This window comes from Notothenia coriiceps, unplaced genomic scaffold, assembly GCF_000735185.1.
Source record: "Notothenia coriiceps isolate Sejong01 unplaced genomic scaffold, NC01 NC01_scaffold00010591, whole genome shotgun sequence".
Lineage (NCBI taxonomy): Eukaryota > Metazoa > Chordata > Actinopteri > Perciformes > Nototheniidae > Notothenia > Notothenia coriiceps.
The window spans coordinates 89,800-100,595 of NW_011343292.1; the positions used below are offsets into that span (position 1 = coordinate 89,800).

Genomic DNA, 10,796 nt, shown 5'->3' on the forward strand with positions numbered 1-10,796 from the left:
ACGGGCGGAGGGTATAAGGCCACAACGAATCATCTGAGGCGTTTGTTTACTTCTGACCTCCAGACTGATGGATCTCACTGTGAGCTTAGTTGTCTTTGTGCCACTGATTAGTAGCAGGGCTTTAACGTGGGTGTTATTGCAGCCACTAGGGATTTGGACAACTCGTCGGATAAACCATGTTGGAGTGGGAACTGCTTTCTGTAGGAAGCCTGCATCCCGTCCTCCAGAGTAACATTGCCAGAAGCGGGCGACACTTCCTCATCATGTCCACCGCGCGCCGCGGTGGTTGTAGTAACGTGGGGCTGATAACTGCTTTAAAGTACACAAGAAAGACTACTCGCTCAGCGTTGGATTTGGTTTTGTAGCGAGGAAAACAAACAATGGCTGCCTAACAAAACAAATTCAAAGTCTAACGGGGCGTGGTTTGCAATTCGCCCAGCCAATAGAAATAGAATAGAAATTGGAACTCTTTTATCACCAGGTTCGTACCACCTCTAGCAGGGACTGAAAATGGCCAAAAGAGTTCCCGGCACTGAGTAGTCCCGGCGGTGTGAAAGCGACATTATTGGTACTAACGGAACTAAAGAACCAAAGTACCAGGGAAAGTCCTGCGGTATGAATGCGGTTATTGAGGAAGTGGAACACACATTAGACAACCATTTCATTGCAGACTGTTATGTTTACGTGGGGAAATGACAGAGCATACATTATTTGAGATAGACTATATTTTGAAGTCAGACTGAATTTTATGGACATTTCGGCCAGGGGTGTAGAGCTATTGGTTTAAGCACCGGATTGGCAAAACAGGAGAGTCTGTAAACCAGTCTGCTTTGATCTATGAAATAATGTTCGTGTATTCGGTATTTGAATGTAACATTTTAAGACAATGGATTTTGAAAAGAGAGGAAAGTGTTTTCCTGTAAAATCTCTAAGGACAATTCCCGTAAATTAATTGCTCTTGCACTTTATTTCAGTTAAAGTATTTTACTGTAATTTAATGGTTTTTGTTTGCCGCTGCTGCCAGTACTTTGACCGTTTTTTTACGATTTTTTTTTTTACAGTGTAGGGTTAACACATTGTACTGATTAGCTAAGGAGCGGGACTTCTCTAAGCGAATGGCCTATCACAACAGAGTTGTCAGCTAACCAATCAGAGCAGACTGGGCTCTGGTTTCAGAGCTTTTTGCACATTAAAGCATGAAAACATATCACAAAATTAAAATATGAACCTGAAAAATATGTGGCTCTTTTAACAACTAAAGATGACTGGATTGCAGTTGGTTTCAAGGTGTATTTGATCATTAGCCAAATAAATGGGAAATTCATTTCATGAAAATCCGTAACTGCTTAATCCTAAATAGTTCTTGAGACTTTCATAGCTGTAACAAAATGTTGGGGACATTGTGTCAAGATGATGTTGAGATATTTCATGGGATAAGTGAATAATAAATAATAGAGTGTAGCTGCTTTTAATCCCCCTCAAAAAAGACAACTTTCTCATTGTTTCAGTGTTAATTTAATAATACAAATGCTTAATTATAGATACAGGAGAAAAAAAAAAGAAGCTTTATTTTGACAGTTTCTCTTCAGATAAATGTGCTATTTTAGGACTATGTAAACGTTCATCTCATCCACTCAACATGCCACCCATCTCAAACCCGTACATAGTCACAAACTAAAACTAGAGAATGAATCCAGCAAAAATCTGATTTCTCACCATCTGTCTCTCTCTCACACACACACACACACTAAAACACACACAAGCAAGCTCACAAAAAAGGAATAACACACAAAAGTAAAATAAAGACTGACGTGACTAAAAGAGGCAACGCAGAACAGTGTATACTGTTTGGGAGGAGGAATCTCAGCTGACTACAAATCATAGACTGTAAATACAGCAGCGCAGAGAACACTGGTGAGTTTAACAAACGCATAATCATAGAAGCTTCAAATATCATGAAAACATTACTGTTCATAATTATGTCAGGGAGAAGTTGGATACATTAAAATATCCTTTTAGAAAAAAAATGTAACCGTATCATGAAATTCTGTCAATAACTTTTCCATATTATTTTTAAACCCTAAAGACATAACGTAACAAATGCACTGTCTTACATAATGAACAAAGTAAATGTATAAAGTAAAAAAACAAATTCAGGTGGTGATAGCAGACAGGTTGTTTAAATCAGACATGAGCACTTTAACAGACTGTTTAAAACTTAAAGCAGCAAACAAAGGCCTTTAGGGGAGAACACATAGCAAAACAAACCAATACAAATGCTGGAAAATGCTGTTATCACAATCCACAATAAGCCTCAGAAATGGTGGACAGTGTTGTGCAAATAGCAGTATCAGAACGTCAGAGCTAATAAAACTTACCATTCATTTCCATATTCAATTCAAAACAACTTATCACTTTTTCTTTGCAATGTACTCAGCATGATGCCAAAATGAAGTTGGTCATTTGATTTTTAGCACCACCTGCTGGCTGTAAATGGGACTTTTTGCATCTGCAGTGCGGAGTAACGCAGCAAATAAATAATAACAGGGCAATTAGTGAGTCAAAAATGGTGTGAAAACAATACTTCAGAGGTACATGTACAGAAAAGTTCTCCATACTGATTTGTGAATAGACATGTCATCCTTTGCCCAAGTAGTATAAACCATTGTTTTATGTCAGTTAAATCCAAAGAGAAACCAAAACATACACTTACAGGCGCGCACACACACACACACACACACATCTACTGAAGACAGGAAACTACAGTCACTCACCAGGCGAAATAGATTTAAATGGCTTTTTTAAACCCTTCCTCTCACCCCACTTGCTCAAACTCACTCATCCTTTTACGCTTCAGCATCTATTTAAAGCAAAAAAAACACCATCAAAAATACACACACACACACACACACGTCCCATGCAGCCTGAATCGACTGAACAGATTAGTGTCGTTGTTCTCTGGATTTTATCTTTGGGAGAGACAGGGTTCCTACACAGGCATCTTTTCTTTGCAACGGATGAAACTGAGAATATTTTTCTGATCACTTTGAATGCAAAAGAGAAACTAGTGTTTCTTTAAGATATGATGAACATGGATTTGTCACTGCACAGATAGTGGAACCTCTGATGGAGCTGTTGGTATTATTGGACTTGTATTGTTGTGGATGGATACTTTTAGTCCATTTAAACGGGTTTAATAAGTTAAATGAAATGGTGTGTGTGTTTGTTTCTGTTTTTCTTCTTGTGTTTCTTTGACTGAGTATTCAAAATACCCTCTTTGAACCCTAGCTCTGCAAACCGGGTTCAAATAACGTCTCAGTTTAGTGTGAAAGTGTGAACGCTGTTAACACAGGAATCTTTCTCTAGCATCCATCCCATATGATGTGAATAGGAAAAACGTTTCAAAAACTAGAGCAATTCTACTCCACTGGTTGTTTAACATGAAACGTGTGAACGGCTTTCATCTCAAAGAAAATTGTTTATGATCCAAGCACTTTTTCCCACCTAAATCATAGATCCCAAAAAACGTTCAGGCTTTTTTTTTAAATGCTTTTCAAGGACTCAAAATGATCACAGTTAATTTTTAAGTATTCTCAGCTAGACCTGTGTAGGAACCCTGGAGACAAAGTACTCTACTGTCCAAGGGAATAACAAATTGCATGTAGGTTGTTTAGGGTTGACTTCCCCTTTTAATTAGGCGTGTTTTACAGTGGAAATAAAAATAGTTGTGTGTATCTATTTTGAAGGTTTTATAGCACTCTTAAATGAAGCATTCACTCATGCTTATCCGGGTGTGGATGTCAGGTGGGACGCTTCACTGCAGCGGGTAGAGTCCATCAGCTCACTGGAGTTTGTGTTTCAGTGGAAAGGGCCAGGGAGGTGTGGGAGAAGGTTGTCATGAGTCAATATAAAAACAACTGTTCCTCCCCCCCCCCCCCCCCCCCGACGACTCCTCTACGTTTTAAGGACTCCCAGGGTGTTCAGCTCATCATCCACCATGGTGGAAAGGGGGGGGGGGGTCTTTGTCGTTCTAGCTCTGTCCAAATGGATAGGGTCCGTGAATGCCCTGAAAAAAGACATGAGAGCGAGGGGATTAGAAGAGCTTATACGGAATAGAGAAGTGAATACATGTAAAGATGAAAGTAAAAGTGTTTAGAAGAAGACAAGAATGTTGAGAAATAATGACTGTTTTTGTAAGCAGTTTCATGTAGGAACTATTTTCTTTCCACCAAACTAAGAACTGTCACAAGTAAAAGCCTCTTGCTCATGAGTAGTGTAATTTGTTAGTATAAAAATAGTTCCTAGTATCCAGTCTCTGGACTATCTTGAGTAACCAGGTCATCATTTCTGGAATAAGATGTTGTTGCTGAGTTCTTTAGATGTTAACTTTTTTTGGCACAGCATCTACAATTATTTTAAAGAACACGCAAAACATATGTAGAGCCAATATCTCCAGCACACCAAGACAACCTGGATTGATTTATAGAACTAAACTTAGAGTAATTTGAAACTGAAGCCAACACACACTCTCCACATGGTCTGCTCTTATCATCAGTTTCAGGGCAGTAACCAAACCTGCATTAACTGTAGGAAACAGCCCAGTCAATGTCCTTTGGTATTTACGTCTCATTTAAATTACCCAGCTGGAAGACAAAGCTAAATGCTTCTGGACGGTCCAGTTCAGCCACCCAGGAAATGCTATTGACTGAAACTGTGATTAAAGGCTCAGCTATGGCAGGTATGAGGTGATACTACTGTATACGAGTGGTGAGTCGTTGGAATCACAGGTGGAAGCAGTGATTATGGATATTTCCCTAAAAAGAAACCAGTAATCTGGTTTAAAGAAGCTATAGCTTTTTTTTCCTGATGCATTTCACAATGAATTTGCAAAACAAGTCACCCACACATTAATAGTAACAATATTCACATGAGAGATGTTATATTATCATATACCCTGATTCAGAGTATAGCATTGATATTAATATCATCTTTGATTTGAATTTTCAACAAAATTGAAAGCCATGGTCGCAGCTCATCATATAGTATGTACACCACAAAACTAAAATAGAGCTAAAAGACAAAAGGACAGGATAATATATATCATAAAATATTCTAATCACAAAGTACAGCCGGAGTTTACAGGGATTTCATCATTTGTTTTGAAAGTAGAAGTTGTTAGACAAATGGAAATTCTGATCTTTTGGTGGTTCTGGAGGAAAAGTCAGTTATCAAATGTCATGGCCATTTATTTAAAAGCTGTCAAGACTTCTCCATCAGGGATAACCAATAACCAACCAAGCCCTACAACTATTGCATCTATTTTCTGTATGTTATAGTAAAAACATAGGAGTAAGGACAACAAAATCAAGTACTTGCCCCCTGATATCAGATGTCAGACTGACCTTCCAACTGTTATTCCTTCAGTTACACCTTATTATATACAACTACATTTGATTGTTGCACCCTAAACTCTGATATTCCCCCCTAACAGTCCAGAAAGTCATATCTTTACTCCTGACAAAGCTGAGTATTCCCTCTGTTAAAAAGAGAGAAACACAATAACCCTGAGGACGCTTCTGCAACAACCATTCTAAAAGAAGACCTAACTGCTTTAGGGGCTCTGCTGGAAAATCTCTAAGGAAATAAAAGTTGACTGAGATTGGGAAATCTTTTTGTTTAAACAAAATATACTATCATAGTGCGCAGGATTTCTCTTTTACCTGTCCCTACTTCTGTGGATGGAGGAATGCTCCAACGTAATGATGAAGGTTTCATGAAAACTGTACTTTACACACACACACACACACACACACACACACACACACACAATAAACCAGCTGCTAATCATATATTTATAAAGCGATGTAGGTTAACAGGGGTAGTAGCTCTGTGGAGTGTGAAAGCTTAACTTTGATTCATACATACCTGACCATAAGTCACCACAGAAAGATTGGTTTGGAGTCCATTTGACGCCCTATTTACAGCATTATGAGACAGTCCATTTTGATCTTGCTGGAGTGGCTCTTGTGTGCGTTCCCACGCTCCGCCAGGGTCTCTGAAGCTATCATCAGTGGTGTCGTACTTGTTCTTCTGAGGCGAAGCGAAGGGGTTGAAGTCTTCCTGCACGTTGCGCTGGGGTTGGGTGTTGAATTCTGTCTCGAAGGAGGACAGCTGCTGGGTCACGCCGAGGAGACCTCCAACTTCTACACTAAGAATCACCCAGATTACATCTGTGGAAATAAGAGGCATTTACACAATTGACTTTATCAAGCAACCAAGATTTCTGATAAAAACGTGTTTTCTCGTGGTGACGGCATCTGCAGTGTGTGAATAATCCAACACATTTTGCCTGAACAAAACACAAGCATGTCCAAAAATAATATCAAATAAAAACAATAGAAATAAGGGCCCTTTGGATGCAGGTGTGGGACTTTTTCTGAAAGGCAACATCTGGTTAATTTGAGGATTTAAAATTCACATATGAAGTATGAATATTGACCACTAACTACCCTCTGCATATGTAGAGATGGGTATCGTTAAGTACTACGACTCTTACTGATACTGCTTATTGATCCGACTCTTTAACAGTATTTTAATAACAATCTGTTTGTTTTGGGTTTTTTAAGGGAAAAACAATCAAAAAAAGAATGGGAACAGAATTAACATTGCGTTATTTTCAGTAAAATAAAAAAACATTATTAGCAGATGTTTGACAACTCATTATAGAGTAATGCATTGATAATGGTAATGTCAAAATAAAATAAACAATAATTTACTGCAAAAGAATAAAATAATCTTGGTTTTAAGTAACCCATGCTTGCATAATTTAGTTTAATTTAGTACTCCGTGTGTGGGCTCTAGGCTACATAACTTACCTGACGAGGTAATTTTACTCGTAGACGAGACAAAACCAACGAGGCAGTATAAAACTTTTCATTTTTACGCCTGAATATGGTTCCCTTACGCAAGATGTTTCGCTTGTGTTTCCGCCCTCACAATTAAGACACTTGTCGCAACAAGCATTGTCGACATCGAGCCTCGCACAGTTTAACCACACTATTGAACGTTTCAGTCTCTTTGCCATCATCATCACCGGCAGCAACCGATCTCTGTGTCAGTGTACTGCGGGCACTGCAGCGTGTGAGAGAGAGAGCCACCCAGCCATATAACCTACCAATTTGCTGATTTTTTTCAATTGTATGTTGGTTAGATTATTAACCAATTTCAAGAACATTTTGTGAACAATTGATGAAATTGTACTGATAAGAAATTGAGATTAATACAAAACTGAAAACAAATAGTTGCTGTAGCCATTTAACATTGTCTCATTAAAAAAAAATTAAATGATCTCCTACCTCCATAGAACAATCCGGTGGCTGTGCACATCCTCCACTGGCCCTGGTACATGCCTGGAGCTGTGGGACTTCGCATCTGCACGCTCACATCTGATATTTCTTGGGGGTCTAGTGACTTTACCATAACTGTGTTTACGTGGCCAAACTGATCCCCACCAATGTATTTGAGACTAACCCCAGGTGGCCATGACTCTGCACCTGTAGTACACAAAGAGGAGTAAAGCCAAAACACAGTTTAACCACAAGAACAGGACGTTTTAACTGGCCTTATGTCACACACAGATTGACACTTGGTATACTGTGTGTTAAATATGTGAATGTGATCCACACCTGTGTTCTGTATTCTCCAGGTCTTTGTGAATGGCGTATCCGGAGGAACTGACTCTCCTTCCCCAATTGTCACGTCTTCAACAAAGGACATGGATGGCGTGTTGACGTTGGGACTTTCAAAGTCATAATAAGCACCGATAGCAGCCTGCAGGTTCCTGTCCCAACACAAAGTAAGAGCATGGTGTGAGAATGAGTCAGCATTAAACGTTGTGACCATAAGGTTTTGTATTGTATTCTTAGAATGTAAACTTAATTATCATTCACATAGATTTCAAAGCTCAGTTATAGTTGGACTTTTTTTAAGCTCAAGGGAAACAAATTGTAGAAAACAAAACAAACAATGAAGCAAATCTGAATATTTCTCTTCCATTTTGATGCATCTTTTATTTGTATTAAGCATTTTATACTCAACCTTGAGCAATTGATAAATCGACATTGATCCTAGAACAATATTGACAATTGAAGAAGTAATTTTAAAAAGTACTTGCCATGAATATAAAACTGATTTGTATTTGTAAAATATATAAAAACCTTTAATAAAATTGACTTTTGTGTCATATGCTTATCAGCCAATTATGATTTAAAAGATGTATCAGGACCTAGTTAACTAGCAACCTAAGGGGACAGTTGAGGCACAAATATATATGTTTCCTCTTACCTGTAGTGCTATTTATAAATCTAGATAGTGTTGGTGTGAGATGCAGTGTTGGAGATAATGGCCATCGAGATTAATACAATTTCTTTAAGAGATTTCCATTTCCAGAATTCAGGAGTTATTCAAGATGATCCACATACCTTGCTGCGCACAAAGAAGCATGCATTTACTCCTGGAGTTAAAACAACAGCTCAGTCGACACCATTAATTACAGTTCGCATTTGCAGCAGCTGGCCCTAGGCTCTGGAACAGTCTGCCCCTACATGTGAGGTCAGCCCAGACGCTAGGGGTTTTTAAATCTTCACTGAAGACACACTTCTTCTCTCTGCCCTTCTAGTCAGAGCTGAGCATGATACCTGACATTTCTCTGTGTTTTGTCTTTATATTTCTGCTGTAAATTTGTGACCTTTCTATTTTCTTTTCTTATGTTATTGTAGTGTGCTTTTCTTACATGTACAGCACTTTGGCTTGACCAAAAATCGTTTTTAAATGTGCTTTATAAAAAAAACTTGATTTAAGTTGTTATTTTATTGTATGTCTGTATTGTATTTGTATGTTCAGGACCCAAGACAAGAGGCCCACTCGCATCCTTCTTAAGGAAATCCCCTGAATAAGCTACAAACTACCTACATGTACTTTAACCATAAGGAGTTCTTTCTCACATCCCTCTCTGAAACATGTGTCTCTTTAGCTAAAGCAGGGTTGTAAACACTGTAAAAGGAATATTTACACTTCTTTAACCATAACAGCTGATTGAGCATTACTTCATAATTAAATATAGAGAGTAGGGCTGCACGATATATCGTGTCGTGACGATAATCGCGATATATACGCATGCTCGATATTCACATCGCAGGACGTGCGATTTTTTTTGTTTTTTATTGTTTAGGACTAGCGATATTAAGTAGGCAAATTAACTCAAACACGTCATGTTATAATTATTTTGCTGCTTGCTACAAAAGGAAAACTTGCGNAGCGTTCCCGCATTGACGTCACTTCCGGCTTCCCCCAAAACCTCAAAATGAGTCGAAGGAATTTTCCCGCGATGTTCGAAATTATTGATATTTATCGGAACGGTATCGCTTTTTCTTTTTAAACTGACGGTTCGAGATTACTAGTAGCCCACTATTTCATTGCACAACAGTTGTTGGGTTCGTGTCACAGGCACTTTAACAGACATTTATTGAAATTGAAATCTTGGAGAATATTTCTTTAAATATGTACTTATCTTTCCTCATCATACACTGACTGGAGGACCTATAACTGGGTCATTGAATCAATAAGGTATATGTAGAAAAGAGCAATACAAAGGTATACCACAGTCAAACAGGTTCCTGGTGGAAGACAGGTGTGTGTGTGTGTGGGTGTGTACGTGCATGAGACATAAGTGTGTATTCAGACATACAATAGGTGTGTCTCAGTTGCGGTTGGGATTCTGTACAGTAAGTCATCTCATATTTATCAATCACAAGATAAACATCCAATTAGTGATTCTATTCCTCAGGTATATTGATCAGAAGGTGTTGTGTTTGCCTTTCTTCCTCAGAGTTACGTGGCCCCAGACAAAGAGGAAATCACTGAAGATCTCCCGGCCAAAAAGACCCTTGGCAGCAAATCGGTATGTGCGTTTTAATATGTGTGTTTTGATGTGTGCGTTTTGATGTGTGTGTTTTGATATGTGTGTTTTGATGTGTGTGTTTTGATGTGTGTGTTTTGATGTGTGTGTTTTGATATGTGCGTTTTGATGTGTGTGTTTTGATGTGTGTGTTTTGATATGTGTGTTTTGATGTGTGTGTTTTGATGTGTGCGTTTTGATGTGTTTGTTTTGATGTGTGCGTTTTGATGTGTGTGTTTTGATGTGTGCGTTTTAATATGTGCGTTTTGATATGTGTGTTTTGATATGTGCGTTTTGATGTGTGTGTTTTGATGTGTGTGTTTTGATGTGTGTGTTTTGACGTGTGTGTTTTGATGTGTGTGTTTTGATATGTGTGTTTTGATGTGTGTGTTTTGATATGTGCGTTTTGATATGTGCGTTTTGATGTGTGTGTTTTGATATGTGCGTTTTGATATGTGTGTTTTGATATGTGCGTTTTGATGTGTTTGTGTGTTCCTGTGTTGACGTCGTGCGCTGGTGTGTGACATGTGACTGTGCTTGACAGGCCGGTCTGAAGGGAGTTATGAAAGGGTTACAGATCAAGTCGTCACCGAAGGTATGAAGCACCGTGTGTTTGGTGTTTCCTGCTGGTGGGGGCTGCAGCTTTTATCCATAACAATATCTGCTAATGACCTTTTACATGGAAGTACCGTGGCTTATGCTGCAGTGGTGATAATGGTGGTGGTTGAACAGTAACTGCTTGGTGATATTTATCTGGATTGTTATTAAATGAATGGATATTTGAAAGTGTTGTCTTTGGTTTAAAAGAAGCATTTTGATAACACATGCTCAAACTAACCGG

General features: G+C 38.6%; 1 protein-coding gene across 1 annotated transcript; it reads right to left on the reverse strand.

Moving 5' to 3' along the window:
- Positions 1–1,544: 1,544 nt before the first annotated feature.
- On the reverse strand, positions 1,545–8,506 carry LOC104946056 (uncharacterized protein C6orf106 homolog). The gene is made up of 5 exons (XM_010771802.1): positions 8,481–8,506; positions 7,686–7,840; positions 7,356–7,553; positions 5,926–6,230; positions 1,545–4,066 (listed from the first exon to the last, which is right to left on the reverse strand). The coding sequence occupies exons 1-5, from the start codon at positions 8,504–8,506 to the stop codon at positions 4,031–4,033; spliced, it is 720 nt and encodes a 239-aa protein (XP_010770104.1). The 3' UTR covers positions 1,545–4,030.
- Positions 8,507–10,796: the final 2,290 nt, after the last annotated feature.